This window comes from Perognathus longimembris, chromosome 9 (genome assembly GCF_023159225.1).
Source record: "Perognathus longimembris pacificus isolate PPM17 chromosome 9, ASM2315922v1, whole genome shotgun sequence".
NCBI classification, from domain to species: domain Eukaryota; kingdom Metazoa; phylum Chordata; class Mammalia; order Rodentia; family Heteromyidae; genus Perognathus; species Perognathus longimembris.
In genome coordinates this window covers 50,001,804-50,018,858 of record NC_063169.1, presented here as the reverse complement: position 1 = coordinate 50,018,858, position 17,055 = coordinate 50,001,804, and the positions used below count along the sequence as shown (strand labels likewise).

The window sequence follows — 17,055 nt, the reverse complement described above, 5'->3', positions numbered from 1 at the left end:
CAATATTTACCTTCAATTTACTGGATAAAAAATGCACTAAGCCAGGCACCGGTGGTTCAGGTCTATAATCCTAGCTATTCAAGAGGCTAAGATCTGGAGAATCATGATTCAAAGTCAACCCAGGCAGAGCAGTTCTCAAGACTCCATTGCCAATTAAACAGTAAAAAGCTGGATTGGAAGGATGGTTCACATGATAAAGTGCCAGCCATGAACAAGTAAGCCAAGAGAGCATGAGGTCCTGTGTTCAAGCTCTGGTACTAGCAAAAACTCTAAACAAACAAATTATGTATATATATGATTAATTTTAATATTTAAAATAGAAGTTTCTCATGGAATAGCTTATTCATCTTTCACAATGCTTAATTTGCCAGATAGGTAAAAGTACCACTTAGCTCTACACTTTTTCATATGTAGGGAGGGCTCCTAAGATGTTTAATAAATCATGAGATTTGAAATTAGGCCAGGAAAGGATGGATGTTCAAAATAGCCTCAACATCAGCTGCCACTTTGTGTTAACATCCAGATGAAAAACTGAAACATGAGTGAACCTGGTGAGCTGCCACCACGACCTTCTCAGTTACTTCTCCTGAAGCTGCTTCTCATTCCAGCAGGTATAAAAAAATAAAACAGAGTCCCAATGATGTGATGATTTCCACTTCATTAGCGACACGTAGTAATGAAATGATAAATATTTTCCTTTTAGAAGTCACGTTTCATCAAAGAAACATGTGAAAAGTAGATTACAAAAAGGAACACGATTGGCATTTAAATATATTTAACATATCAAAGTTTCTCTCTTTTGAAGAACATTGATGTTGCTAGTTTAGGTGACATAAGTCCCAGTTAAACTAGGCTAGCCTTGGTTTTCTTCTTTTCTCCCAGCACAAGAATTAATAGATCCTTTTGCACTTACAAATACAAAGGTAGGTGAGAAATTTCTTGGTCAATTTCTGTATCGAAAAGGAAATAATGAAATATCCTGTACCCAGTTCTTAGTAAACTAGGTGATAATTCTGAATGAGAAAAATATTCAACTGCTAAAGTAGGCAAGTAAAAAAGTAAAAGAAGAAAAAGAAAAGTAAAAAGAAGCACTGTTTTTCACTGTTCCTTCTTCTAGCAAGCTTCAAATCAATTCATTTGAATCAGTCTAGAGAGAGATGAAATTTTCTTAATCATCTCCCTGTCAGCCTATGCAAAAAAAACAAGACAAAAAGTTTGGTCCCACTCACAAAAGAGATATTCCTATGATATATAATATTGATTTCACACACTACGGATATTTTTATTGGTATTCAGGGACTTTGAACTCAAGGTCTTGTACTTGCTGGGCAGCAAGTCTATCATTTGAGCCAGACCTTTTTTGTTTTAATTATTTTTTTCCAATCCAGACTTTTGTCCAGGAAAGTCTGAACCATAATCCTCCTATATATACTTCCCTTGTAGCTGTCATGTTGAGTGTGAACCAGCTTTCCATTGACTGAGATGGAGTCTTTTGAATTTCATGGCTGGGCTAGCCTCAGACTGTGATACTCCTGATTTTGCCTCCCAAGGAGCTAGGGTTACAGACATGTGCCACTGTATCCACCAATAGTGATTTTTTTTAATGAGTCATTTTATGTATGCTCTTGAAAGTCTCAGGTACTTTTGTATTTATTACAGAATTTTCAAATGGAATTAAAGACAGAAGTAGGGGGAAAATTAAGAAAAGAGCAATCAAAATGGCTAACATTTCCATACAGAGATTGCTAAGTAGACATCAAAATTAATTTCCTGGAATAATATGTTGGAAATACTGATCAAATTTGAGAGTTGTCTGAAGATTGCATTTTTAATGATTTCCTTAGACTTGGAACTAAATTTGAAGCAAAAGTTTGAAAACATTTTTACTTCAGGACTGCATTACCCTCTTAAAAATTAGTGGCAATTCTATGGACTGCTGAGAAGCACGGGAATTGTGTAGTTGGGTGAAACACTCTGTAGATGTCTATCAAGTCTTTCTGGGTTACAATGTCATTTAATTCAGAATCTTCTTTGCTGATCTGTCTGATTAAGCTGTCCTTTGGTGAGAACGGAGTGTTATTGTACTGGGGTCTGTCATATTCTGTAAAGCTAAGAGTCTGTTTAATGTATTTTGGTGGTCCATTGTTTGGTGCATAAATATTAACCACTGTTATTTCATCTTTGTGGATCATTCTCTTTAATAATTTGCAATGACCTCTCTTATCTCTTCATACTGATTTTAATAAGAAGTCTGTTTTATCAGATAACAATATGGCTACTTCAGCCTTCTTGCAGGATTCCTATGAATGAAAGATCTTTTTTCATCCTTTCACTTGGAATTTGTGTTTATCTTTGATCTCCAAAATTGACCATATCTTAAGACACACAACAAACCTGAGAAAATATAAAAGGCTGGAGAGAATTCCTTGCATCCTATCTGATCACAATGAAATTAAACTAGAAGAAGTAAGAATATCAAAGAAACATATGAGGAAATGCTCATCATCCCTAGGCATAAAGGAAATGTAAATCAAAACAACTCTGAGATTCCATCTCACCCCGGTTAGACTGGCCAGCATGATAAATTCAAACAACAAATGTCGGCAAGGATATGAGGAAAAAGGAACTCTGTTGTACTGTTGGATGGGAATGTAAATGAATGCAGCAGTCTGGAGGTTAAAAACTAGATCTTCCCTATGACCCAGCCATACCACTCCTGGGCATCTACCCAGAACACCACAAGCCAGGAGACCATAAAGACACTTGGACCATCCATGTTCATTGCTAAAGTATTATTCACAACAGCCAAGTGGTGGAAACCACACAGATGCCTGAGTGAATCCAAAAACTGTGGTACCTATACACAATGGAATTTTACACAGCCATTAGAAAAAATAATACTGTATCATATGCAAGGAAATGGATGCACCTAGAGCTAGTCATGTTAAGTGAGGTAACCCAAGCTCAGAGAGACAAATGACACAGTTTCTCATATGTGAAAACTAGATCTAAAATACACTGAAACATAATAAATTATACTATACAGGCCTCTAGCCATCCACACACAGTGAGATCAAAGCAAGACACTCTTAGGAAAGGAACAGTAAGTCACAATACCTACATGCATCTATCATACAGAATAATATTTATTGAAATGAATTCTAGGAAACGGAAACAAGAGGGTTTTTTTCTTTTTTGCTGTTTTGTTTTCTTTTATTGTTTGTTTGTTTGTCTATATGTTTGGGGAAGTGTTAACAGAGGCACAGAACACAAAGGCAGCAATGGTACTAGATACCATGTTGAAAATGAACTATACAACTTGTGGGTAGGGATGAAAGGGAAACACTGGGAGGGAGCAAGGGAAGAGATGACATTGTCCAAAAGGAAGTATACTCTTTGATTTATGTAACTGTAACCTTCTTTTTAATAAAGACTAAAAACTATAGAGAAAATTCCTACTCTTTGCTAACATGAGGTATATTTATAAATAGGTGCTAACTTCAGATAATTCTGATGATTCTTTGACAGTATTCCCAAACTCACCAAGTTGTAGTTTCCTCAAGTTTCATTGTAATGTTGAATCTCAGAACATATTACTGACATATATATATATATATATATATTTTTTTTTTTTTTGCCAGTCCTGGGGCTTGAACTCAGGGCCTGAGCACTGTCCCTGATTTCTTTTTGCTCAAGGCTAGCACTCTACCACTTGAGCCACAGTGCCACTCCTCATATTTTCTACATGTGTGGTATTGTGGAATCAAACCCAGGGCTTCATGTATGCAAGGCAAGCACTCTACCAGTAGGCCATATTCCCAGCCCCTGACTTGTATATTCTTTACATACAGATCTTTGTATCTGTCTTAGTCTTTTGATAGATGTTTTTTCCACATGTAATGTGATTTTGTAACATGCACTGCTTGCTTAAAAATATTCCTCCACTGAGTTATGAAGACCTTCCAAATTTTGACACAGTGTCATTAGCAGCATCAAAAAGCCTATTATTGCCACCTCCATCTCATTTGAAAAGTGACAAGAGACAGATGAAGGCAGTGTTCAGTGTCTTGATGGTGACAATGTTCACACAGGTGTGTACAAACATAAAAAGTCAGCAAGTTGTATGGTTTAAATTTGTTTTGTGTTTGAGCTCTATAGCAATAAAATGTTTTCATCTTATCACAAGACAATGTTATTGATAGAAATGGGAAAATGGAGTCATTAATCTGTGTTCTCTAGCTTTAAAAAGTGAGGCAGCTGAGCACAGCAGTACCTCACACCTCTAATCTGACTTGGGAGGTATGGATTCAGAGGATCTCAGTTGGAGGCCAGAACAAACAACAAACCTCATGAGACCTGAGACCTGGTATTGCCCACTAAAAGCTGGGTGTGGTGGCATGTGCCTTCCATCCCTGCTATCATGGAAAAAGAGGATTACACACCAGGCTGAAACAGAACTAAAGCATACAGGGTGAGGGGTGTGGCTTCAATGGTAAAACTCCTGCCTAGCAAGTACAAGCCTATGAGTTCAAGCCCTAGTACTGCTGGAAAAAAAAAAAAATGAAAGTAGTTCCTAAGTTTTAGGAAGCTGTCAAATTCATAGTAATGGATTTGAGTTTTCCAAATTCTTTCTGCTTGAAAACTCAAGTTCTACCCTCTGTTATTTTACTAGATGTGCAAGTTCGCCTGTTTATTTTCAGGACCCAAATCTGAAAAACACTGTGTCCTTTGATTTTCAAGACAAAGTGCAAAATGGTATGACAATCATGAAGGCAGTACCTTCAGCTCAAGTGCCCCGTCAGGAAGACCTTCCACCTCAGCAAGGCTGTACATAAACTTCTCACCATCATCACACACAGTACTGAAAGGACACACACCAACTTTACCACTCAGCAAGCGCATTCTTAAGTGAAACTGCCTTTCATAGAAAAAGAAGAAAAGGTTTCTGGTTATAACTACCTTTATTCCTAGCAGCCCACCACCTGCAGTTCTTACTTTTGCTTTGGCATACAGTTGTGGTAGTGACCCCAGAAGAGACAAAATAAAATAGTTTTGTCCTCATAGGCCACAATCAGATCTCTCACAGATGGAAATCCAGGGACCAAGTTTTAGAAGAATTTAAGGACATCACGGGAGTGTAGCCTTATAAGTTATTGGAACAGAAAATCACCTGTAAAATATGCATAGAGATTGCATCTTCTACTGCAAAGAGAAAAAAGTAAAGCTCATGTCTGCCAGCAATGCTCTTCTCTACTGAGGTGACTCTAAAGTGACACTTAAGCAACACAAATATTTTCAAGCTAAATGTTTTTAAATGTATTGTTCAATGTTGATCAGAAAAGATTTCAGGCTCAAGGATTCTAGGGAACTAAAGAGATTTTTTTTTTCCTAGCTGTTCTTTTTCACCCACAGAAAGGGTGTTTTCCTTCTCCCTCCATTGCCTGCCTCAACCAGCCAGCTCCACAGTACTACATTCCAGAAAGATCCCAACACACTGAAACTGGCCAGGAGCCAAAAGTTGTCCCACTGTCTTTGGATTCTCCCTGGCCTTGGGGCAATGAAGATTAGGACATAAAATCAGAGGTGACGGCCTTTAGTCAGAAAGGTTCCAGTCCTAAATTCAACACAAACGTCTTTTCTTTTGGTTAAACTACTACTACTACTACTACTAGAAACTGGGATGAGGGCACAAGACTTTTCAGATTAGCTGGATGGGTCTAAAGTGTTTGTGCTTCTTCAGGGTGATTTTTGCCAAGCAGAACTATCTGAATGCAATTAAATTCACTGACTCAACTCAGAATTCTCCTTAGTGTTTCACCCCATAAATTCTGAGCCTAGAATCCTGCTGATCTAACAGCAGAATGTAACTGGATTCAGAATTAACAAACTACATTTGATCTTTGGCTTATAATAGCTCAATTTACAATTTCTCAACAATGTTATGAGTGTAATATGCTTTCAGTACAAAACTGTACTTGAGAGTTGGAGTTTTGGTCTTTTCCTGGATTTGCTATATGCAATAGGATTTTCAGGATGCTGGGCAGAGCTTCAGCTCCCAGTCAGCCACACAAGCACAGGGAAAGGAGCAATGCCACATACAGAGTACCAGGCCACTGGTGCTCACTGAGCCTATACTCACTGAGTTATATGATATATTCAAATTTTTCTTTGAATAGATTTTATGTTAAGACAGTCTTGCCCACTTATAGGTTAACCAGAATGTTTCAAGTGAGTTGACTAAGCTGTGATGTTCAGTAGGCAAAGTGCATTCTTGCATTTCCCACTTAATGGTATTTTCTTGGCTATTATGACAGCTCCACTGAAGTCAAGGAAGATCTGTAAAGTCATGATGAAAACTATCTGAAGATGACACTTTTCTTCTTCCAGTTCCATGCAGACACATCTGCTTCTATATGAGCCTATATATAGATGGCTCAAACCCAGGCCCCTCATTGCCCTCATTGTCTAGTTGAATGCCTTATCTTTACCATCCAGTTCTGCATTCTTATGTTGAATTGACATCTATCTACTATTCCTTTTTGGTACATATTCACTGTTACCAGCATGTATAAATCCATCTATTCACTCACCAACTAGCATGAATGTGCAAATCTAGCAACTTCCTAATCAGTAGCTCCTAGCTACCTGGTGTTTCCTAATAGATGCTTCTTGTCATTACCATCACTTCACAACCTACTGCTTTCCTCCTGATATAAATAATACCTGTTGCTCTAGAAAGTCTCTCTCTCTCTCTCTCTCTCTCTCTCTCTCTCTCTCTCTCTCTCTCTCTCTTATCTATCTATCTGCTACTCATCTGAATCCTGTGATTCCTTTGGTCTCCTACAAGGCATAATTTAAGCTTTTCCCATTGTATCGGTTAACCTAACATTCTTCCCTCAACACTTCCTTGGGCTAGCAGGCATACCACGACGATATTCAGACTACCCCGATGCCTACACGACATGAAACACCGTGTCATCCCTAGGATCATTTATTTCTTTAACCGCAGTAATTCTTATAATATTTATAATCTGAGAAGCCTTCACATCTAAACGTGAGGTAAAATTTGTCGAACTAACTTCAACTAATCTAGAACGAATTATCCTACAAAAGCCCATACTGTTATTATGGACAATTCCTCTTCCTCTACTCCTCCTCCATCTCCACTTCCCAAATATAGTTCTGGCTATATGTCTTATACTTGTTTGTCTCTCATGACATCTAAGCACATTATACATACTTTATAATATTCATTACATTAAGCCCCAAGCAACTCATAGTTCCCAGAAAATCACTGTTTCTACTTCTGCTTATAAAAGTTATAAATAAATACATTGACTTGGGAAAAAAATACCTTTCAGACTTTCCAAATTCCCTATTACATTCTATAAGTTATGCCTGACAGCTGGAAGTAAACTAGTTTTGCAAACACCAAACAGCTCATCAGTCTTAAAAAGGTTGTCATTTAGTCAATTACCTTCCCTAAGGAAATATAAATGGGACATAGCTTCCTGAGAAAAATTAATTTAACCAACTCAAGTAAATAGCACACATAATCCTAAGATATAGAGTCCATATTTCATTCCTGGTTTTCACCAGAAAGAACTCAATGTTTTACTTTTTCTGGATTTGAATTTAGCTGATTAGTGCAGTTAAGTTTGTAAGGAGTTATACCTCCATGACAAGTAGGCATAATATTACACAGTTTTGATTAGAAGATAACCAAAATGCTATAGCATTTCTTAGGCTTGAAAGGCCCCAACACTCCATATAGAGACACATGATAGCAGAAATCAAAGAGGAAATGCTCATAATGGAACATGAGCAGGAACACGAAGTAACACCAGCTTGCAAGGGTACATATTCACATGACTGCCAGCCAAACCAGAAGTGTGACTGAATCCTGCAGATTTATACAAGAATATAGGTGGAGATCAAGGTCAGTGTGCTGACTTCTCCATCCATCCAGGAAATTGTGGAATACAACATTTGACCACATTGTTTACTTGTTCAGAAGAAGGCGAAAATTCAGATCTTTTTACTAGATTTCCCCTGTTGGCAAGTATCTCAAATTACTGAAAAACAGAAACTCTGTGACAATCAAATGTAACAAATAGGACTGCTAATGTGTGATCTCCAACAGAGTAAGAAGTTGGAAGAATATAAACAATATTCTAAAACTATACTATATTTCTGGGCCAGGTACAATGGCTTATACCTGCAGTCCCAGCTATCAGGGAGGGAGGGAGGGAGGGAGGGAGGGAGGGAGGGAGGGAGGGAGGGGGTGGAGAGAGAGAGAGAGAGAGAGAGAGAGAGAGAGAGAGAGAGAATCATAATTTGAGACCAGCTCAAAGAAAAAGCTAAAATCTTAAAACTAAACTTCTACTTCATACCCACTGTCAGTAACTGTATCTCTGTGTTAATCCTCTGTAGAGTTATTAGTGATCATATCCCCAGTAACAAGTAGGAGGATCACATCCCAGGGCAACCCAGGCACAAAGCTAAACCCTACATCAAAAATAATCTCTGCAAAAAGGAACCAGAAGCACAGCTCAAGTCATAGGGTGGTTATCTTGCAATTGTGAGGCTCTAAGTTTGATATGCAGTACACCAAAATTAAAAAAAAACTCTTGTCTAACAAAAAAAGCAGAGTATAATATGAAAAATATTTGAAGCCATATGACCAATACCTTCACTCTAACTTAAAATATATAAGACAATCTAGAATGAGCTCTAACTACTTACAGATGAGTTCAAAGCAATAACCCTACAGGCCCAGGGCTGAGACATCATCAGAAACTACATGAGGCTCTGGGGTGGGAACAGGTGCAGGGAGAAGAGGTATAAAAAACACTTGAACAGCAGCAGAGAAAACTGAGGGCCTTGAAAGACCAAACACTACAACGCATGCTCAAGAATCTCAAATTCTAAAATCATGACAAAAACTTTAAAAATGGACTACCTTAAAGCACACAACAACCATGAAGGAATGGCTTCTGTGAAGTAAAAGAGCAAAGGGGAAAAACATGGAAGAAGAAAAAAAGATGAACTGGAAATCTTAAGAATAAAGCATATGGTCATTGGTGCTTTTTGAAAGGATGCCCTAAGTGGCATAACACAGATGGCCGAAAAGAAACTCAGTGACCTGGAATCTCGCCTCTCCAAGAATGCACCATGAACAAATTAGCAGACAGGAAACATGCATGTCTGATGAAAGCTAAATGCTTTCTTCCCAGAAACTATATCATTATTTGTATACAAAATTTTGTGAATAATTTCAGGAAGCCTAATCAACTACCACAGAATTCTGAATACAAATATCACAAGATCTGAAATCGGTCCCAAACTATTAATGTATACAAGAAAATGCTGGATCAAGGCCAGGCACTTCCAACTGGTGCATACTTGTAATCCCAGCTACTTGTGGGAGGATCCCAGTTTGAAGCTGGCCAGAGATTAGGTTAGTGGGATTCCATCCCAATCAACAAGCTGAGCATGGTATGACATGCCTGAGATCCCAGATATGCAGGAGTATATTTAAGAGGAGAATGCCCTGGGAAAAATAACCAAATAGCCAAAAGCCAAATAGCCAAATAGCCAAATAACCAAAATAACCAAAAGGCAAGAAAGGGTTGCTGGTGTGGCTCAAATGTGTCTAGAAAGGGCAAGGCCTTAATTCCAGTGCTACAGAAACCAACAAACAAGTACTAGTTCAATTTAGTGTTCAATAGCAAATTTGGGTGACTTATATAATTCATCATAGATTTCAAATCCACAAGAAAGAGGATTTTGAATGTTACCCAAAGAAGGAGATGACAAATGTCTGGAATGGTGGCTATGCTAATCACATGATATGGTCATTATACATTGTGTAACTGTAATTCAATAATACACTATATGCTGCTAATACGTATATTAAGTACATATCAGTTTAAAAGCACTGGTTCAAGGCTCAGGGAGCAGAAGTTTGAGTTTGTATTAAACCAAAGAAAAACCCAACCAATGTAAGCCAACTAAATCTGATTTTAAAAATGAAGAAATGAAGTGACATCGAACAAGATGCATTGTGCTTATAATCTGACTTTGGATAACTACTTAAAATAAAAAATTGTTTAAAGAAAGAAATGAAGCTCACAAAGAATATATCCCAAATCCTCCTAAATAACCTGTTCTAAAACTCAGGTAAGACTGAAAAAATTGGTAATTATCTATAAGCAAATAAAAGGACCCTAGTTTGTATTAAACCTTGGATAATTATAACAAATTATATTAGATGCAGATATTACTTTAAAGTTCATATTGGTATTAGCAAATATACTAGAAAAACAATAGGCAAAACCTATTTTTTAAAACTAAATGATTGGAATAGGGATATAAGATTAAGACAAGTGTGAGGAAAAAAAAAAACCTGAAGGGAAAATCTAGAAAAAATTACCTACTCTAATAGGAAACTAGAGACTAAGCTAGACTAGAGTGAAGAAAGAAGACACAGTGAGGGGTGCCAGGTGATTGGAACAGAGCCCCCTACTGGCAATTCCAGAGCAGTGATTCAAGCTAACAGCCCTGCGACATGGATCTAACAGAATCTTGAGTAAAATCCACACCCCTTGCTTTTTCAGTGGCAGTGAGAAGGGCAACAGGGCCCTGCACCCCCTGGGGAGGGTAGGACATAGGGAAAGGGAGACAAAGTCTGCATTCCTCAAGAAGGTGTGAAGTGCCCCCTTATAAAAAAAAAAAAAAAACTCCACATGGAAATGTTTGATCCTCATCCAAACCAGGATGTAAGAGCTTCTTACACAGATTCTGAAGCATGAAAGTCCTCGTTAAAATGGATGTGAAGTATCTCAGAATATATAAAACTCAAATGACATTCTGAATATCTCCTCTCTAAGATAGCTAAGATCGTTGGAAGTTAAATGATGATTTTTGTGCAGAGCAGTAATGAAGGCTTAGAAATAAAATTGTGTCTCTTGAACATTTTTTAAATTGCTTCAATAAACTTCCATATTAAGATTTTTTCCCAATAATATGTGTGTGTATATATATACATATATATATATATATATATATATCCATAGATTTTCTTCATGCTGATGTGGGAGAAATTATCTTGGCTGAAAATTCTTGAAATATTTAGGTATGTATATTTATCTTCTTTGAATATTTTCTTGTTACTTTCGAAGCATATAAGTCAGATTGTCTTGACGTTGACAGTTTTATGCGAAGGGTGTCTGGTTGAAAATAGCACACTGGAATCACAGCTGAGCTGGCTCTTGTGAAATACATTCATGATGGCAACGAGGGGATGGCCCCATTATGGTTAACAGAATAGGTGGGGTATGAACTTTCCACCTGGAAGCATAAGGCTGTGGGAGCTGGCTTCACAATGGGCCACCTGACAGAAGCAGACGTGAGGGCAGGATCTCTGCCTCCTCTCCAAACATCTTTTCCTTGCAGAAACAACTGAAGACTTCAATGTCACAGCCACCCACCCCTTTTATTCAGAGTGACTCTTTCTGACCTGGTGGTCATTCCAATCCTAATAAGAAAATGCCTTTTGTGGAGTGATACAGACATGTAGACTATCAAAAGAAAATTCTTTCTTTACGTGCATGAAGGGAAATTAAGCTGAAAGGAATTTCAAATCAATGCTGAAAGTTTTCATTATATTTAAGGCACAGAATTATGAAGACCAGTCAAATGTTGACTGAAAAATGTAAATGTGAAAAATGTCCTACAAATTTTTCATTGCATTGCTGCTGAAACATACTATCTGGGCAAATACGTCACTGAGAAAAACAATGAAAATAAACTAAAGATACTGACTAATGGCACTTACCAATCATAATTGAAGATTCACAGTGATAATAACCATCACTACGCTTCTTCTTCTGCATGGAGCAAAGGTCTATGCGATGCAACACTTCTTCTCCAAATCTGTGGTTGATAAATTTTTCATATAGTTCAGGGTCTATTTTTTTCACTCCCTTAAAATGACAAAACAAAAATCACATCAATCAATCATTTCACCCAGACACCCAGTTCATATTTTCATAGCTTTTTTAGAACCTGGTATTACATGTGGGGATTCAGTGTACCTATTTGCACTTGAAAACAGATAAAAATAAAAATTGTGGTAGAGTCAGGAAGAGATGTATTTTTTGTTTTGTTTTATCTTGTCTTGTTTAAGTGGGAGGGGTTGTTCTTTCCTTTGGATTGGGTTTGGAGATTCTTTTTGGGACAGTCTCACAATACAGCATAGTTTGTCCTGGCCTCAAATCACCTCCTACACCAGCCTCCCATGTGGTAGGATTTAGATGCACCACCACAGCCAGCTCACAAAGTTTTTTAAGTTTTAGTGGAAAAGTTATCAATTAAGGAATGCTTACTTAAATTTGTAAGAATATGGGACATCAATGCTTTAAACTGCAGAAATAATAAAGGATGTCATGGTGACACTGGAGATAGCAATGACAAAGTAATTATCCATAACAATCCTTGCCATTCTGAGCCACTCTAGTAATGTAAGTACTCATTATTATTACTAATTACTGTATCACTTATATTACTACATTGGCCTCCCACTAAGCACACCTTGTTCCTTCTAGCTGAGGCCCTGACAATACCTGTCTAAAATTTATAGGCGAAAGACCAATGAAAAGTAGAAAACACTATAGTATTTTATTATTTCACACTGACCTTGGAAAATGATACTATGTATCATCCAGTAATAGAAAACACAACATTTCGTAGGTACAGACACTCACTGCTCTAGAAATTCTATCAATTCATTTAATAATCCAATAACCCTGAGAGACTAGATCTTTTATTATCCCTAGATACAAAAAAACTAAATCACAAAGAATTGGGTCTCATACTGAAGGGTAGTTAATAAGAAGTGGAGCCTAGACTTAGATTCATGGTAAGTGGAGAGCACAAATTAAAAAGAACAGTACAGTACTCAAGCTCTTCATATTTTATCCTGAAATATTAAAATTCTAAAAGTATTAATCATTCTTGAGAAACAATACTATACATTACCATATTTCTACAACCATTGCCAAAATTCCTCTGGGAATTTCTAGTGTTCTAAAATACCTGTCTTTTAATATGCTGAATTGATATTACTAAATCAAGTTATAATTATATGCCCATGGCAAGTGAGTTTAATTTGCTATGTGATGAAGAGAGATGAGAAAGAATTCACAGATTCTCCTTAAACACAGAAAAGGTATTTTTAAAAAATCCAACCCATAAAAAGAACTATTATGGGACTGGGAATATGGCTTAGTGGTAGAGTGCTTGCATAAAGCCTGGATTCGATTACTCAGTACCACATAAACAGAAAAAGCTGGAAGTGGTGCTATGGCTCAAGTGGTAAAGTGCTACCTTGAGCAAAAGAAGCTCAGGAACAGTGTCCAGGCCCTGAGTTCAAGCCCCAGGACTGGCAAAAATAAAAATGAAAAGAACTCTTATACTACTAAAATGGATCAAGTAAAATACTGGTAGAGATTACCTAAGTTCTAGACCAGCTGTTTACATGAGTGTATAATCCTTCTCAATTTTCCATTTTGCTATCAGCAAGGGCATGCAATATAGTTCACCATTAGGCATTGTATTTCAGCACCTCTGCCTTGTTTAATCTGGAGCTTTGATGAAAGCAGTTTAACTAACCTTTACAGTATTACACATCCCAGCAAGCACTACAGCTGGAACTGAAAGAACTTATTGGGCTGTTGACACATCCTTCTAACACTTTGGGAGGAGATGAATGCTCTGCAGTGGCATCAAGTTCCAAGGACAGCAGTCACAGGGAAGTTTACACAATTCCTAGCATATACTTTACTTCCTGTCCCTAGAGTTTCTTCCCACAAGGTGCTGAAATCATAGATAACAGAGGTATTGGACGTCAGACCACAAACATGTGGCTCTTTTAACTGACTGAGGTTATGAAACCAAAGTGATAACAGACTGCTGGTTCCCAGGTTCTCCAGGCTGCAGACTCAACACAATAAATGCTAGAACACCAGACCACCTCCATTCACCGCACCAGCTGTTCTCATATGTGCTTGTTTATCTGCCTGGCCTCATAATTGTTTATTATGTTTGCAAGTGGCTTTTTTCATTGTTATGAAACCAAGGAGGAACCCTAGAGCTAAGACAACTAAGCAAAATCCTATCCAGTGCAGTCTCAGCTGGACAAACTCCCACTGTGTTCCTGACACTTAACAGTCCTGTGGTTCCTAAAATATAAACAAGCTATGGACTTCTAGTACCTAACACATTTGTTTTCCTAATGTTTTGCCTTTTAGTACATATTCTCCTGAATTCATCAACTTAATAGTTCATTTTTACATGCTAAACATAAAATATCTCCACCTAAAATTTCTCACTGTGTGGATGACATGCTTGCAACCTAATCTAATGTTTTCTTTTCCAATATATTAGCTTGCTCTTCTAATCAATGCTTTCCAGCAAGAAATTATTAATATCAGCAAGCTATCAGTATAAAAATGCTCAAGATCTAACCAGGAGAGTAAGGTCGTTTTATAGAAGATCACAGAAGCTGGGAACTGCTCACATCTGTAACTCCAGCTGCTTTGGAGATAGAGATCAGGAGGATAGGGGTTTGAGGCCATTCTAGGCAAAATGTTAGTTTGACTCCATCTCAACTAAAAAAACTGGGCATGGTAGTACATGCCTATGCTCCTATCTATGCAGGATATAAATATAAATGAATGTTGGTCAGAAGCTCGCCTTGGGGATGGTCAGAAATTCGAGACACTGAGAAGTACCTAAAGCAAAAAGGACTGGGAGTGTGAGGGTGAAGTGGTAGAGTACAAGGTTCTACCTTCAATCCCTCGTATCTATCAAAGGAAATAAGTAAGAGTACTGAAAAACTCTAACAAGCAATTTCAACTTGCTGTTGAATATACTTTGCTGTTCAACATACTATTGAACTTGGTTTGCAACATACTTATATAGTGGTAGAATATATTCTGGATTTTTTCAATTTACAGGTCCAAATCATGGAAGCATTAATCTAAATTAGTTAAGACTATCTATAGAGAGAACTTCAGACCCCAATGTAGCCTTAGATGCAATTTACATGAGTTAAGCACTCAGATACCCGTAAAGAAGTAAGTTGAAAATAATTTTAGGCAGACATGGCAGGGCACACCTGTAATCCCAGTAACTTGAAGGGCAGAGGCAGGAGGACTAGGCAAAGTTAGTGAGGACCTATCCCAAAATAAAACACAAGCAAAACAGTTGTGGGGGAACACATCAGTGAAATGAAAGAGTACTGCCTAGTGTGTTCCAGGAACTTGGTTCAATCCTCAGTAGAGCAAAGATAAATAAGAGCCAGATGTGGTTGTACATGTTTATAATCTCAGCTATTCCAGAAATGGAAATAAAAGAACTGTGGTTCAAACCAAACTCAGGCAAAAAAAAAAAGTTAGCACGACTTCATTTGAAAAATCAAGTTGGTCATGTTTATGTAATAATCCCAGGACTGTGGTCTGAGTTCATCCCAGGAAAAAAGCAAGACTCTAACTGAAAAAACATAGCAAATGAGTGTAGGGGCATAGCTCAAGTGGGTGACAGGCCTTTCCTAGCAAGCACAGACCTTTAGTTCAAACTCCAGTACCTAAATCCATGCATATATATATACATGTACATATATATGCAGTTATTTGGCTTGTTTACCAAGCAATTGTAGCTAATTTCTTATCCACGTGAGTAGTCTCATAAAAAATATATATGTATAGTCTATATATATACTATACACACACACCTATAAGTAGACATATACATACATAAATAAATATTTCCAGGATGCAAATGTGGCCTAGTAGTAGAGTCCTTGTCTAGCATGCATGAAGCCCTGGGTTCAATTCCTCAGCACCACATATACAGAAAAAGTCGGAAGTGACGCCGTGGCTCAAGTGGTAGAGTACTGACCTTGAGCAAAGGAAGCTCAGAGATAGTGCTCAGGCCCTGAGTTCAAGCCCCAGGATTGGCAAAAATAAAAATAAAAATAAAAATAAATAAATATTTCCCCTCCATTCATCTTACTCTCAGATGACTCATCTCCAATCCTGACTTAATTCTTTTGAATTAAGTTCTAGAGCTGCATGAGCTGGAAGTCCAAGAGCACAAAGTACGATGACCACTGAAAAGTATCACAGAAAGTCTCACTAAAGTCTCACAGAAGCTTTTCCAGGGCTATAGCTGATTAGGATCTTCCTTCAGCGTTGGACACTAAACCTAAAATTTACTCTAAAATAAACGGTCTGCTCTAAATGAAGTTACATAGCAAGCTATAATAACCAAATCCAACAGGGGAAAACTTAGTAGCCAAGCAAATGGAAGAGAATATTTCACCCTCTGGCCATGGGCATGTGCGGAGATGCAGCTACACTGATTCCTTGAATGTGGTACCATGCACTGCCAACAGAAATATTGACATCTGGTTGGTTTTAGAGACAAGAGAGAAAGTACTGGAGAATCAACACAGAATTCCTGTAGCAATGGTAACCAGCACTTCAAGTAATTCCAGCAAGCACTGGGAGGTCTTCAACATTCAACTACAGATAATATGAAGTTTGGCCTGGACAAAGAAACCACAATGACGTGTTGTTGTTGTTTTCTTATAATTTACTAGACTAACTGAAGGAACTCAGCAATTTAACAATTCAAAGAATTACCATTATTCTATTTTTATGGTCTCTGTCTTCGTATGAATAAGATTTTACTGCATGATCAAAAAAAACTAGCTCATATTTGAAATGGCAATGTAATTCTAATGTAAGCGAGTCACAGTATTTCAACATCAATTTCTGTCCAAATTTAAGTGAGGTTCTCAAGAAAAATACACCCTTGCCTTTTCATACTGTCATCTAGCTACAATGAAGAACAGCTGGTTGGACAATGAGCCTGGCCAATCTTTCCAGTGATAACAAACAATTTTGTCATACAAATAATTTCAGCTGGGTTGCTATTATGAGACTACTCACATGGATGAGAAATTAGCTACTATTACTTGGTAAACAA

At 37.5% G+C, this 17,055-nt stretch overlaps 1 protein-coding gene across 6 annotated transcripts in view; it reads right to left on the bottom strand.

Moving 5' to 3' along the window:
- The window catches only part of Akap7 (A-kinase anchoring protein 7), a 114,774-nt gene that overhangs the window by 36,493 nt on the left and 61,226 nt on the right, over positions 1-17,055 (bottom strand). For all 6 annotated transcript variants that reach the window (XM_048354085.1, XM_048354082.1, XM_048354086.1 and 3 more), the window contains exon 7: positions 11,840-11,987. In XM_048354085.1, coding sequence (XP_048210042.1) covers positions 11,840-11,987 — 148 coding nt within the window. The remainder of the gene's footprint in view (positions 1-11,839; positions 11,988-17,055) is intronic.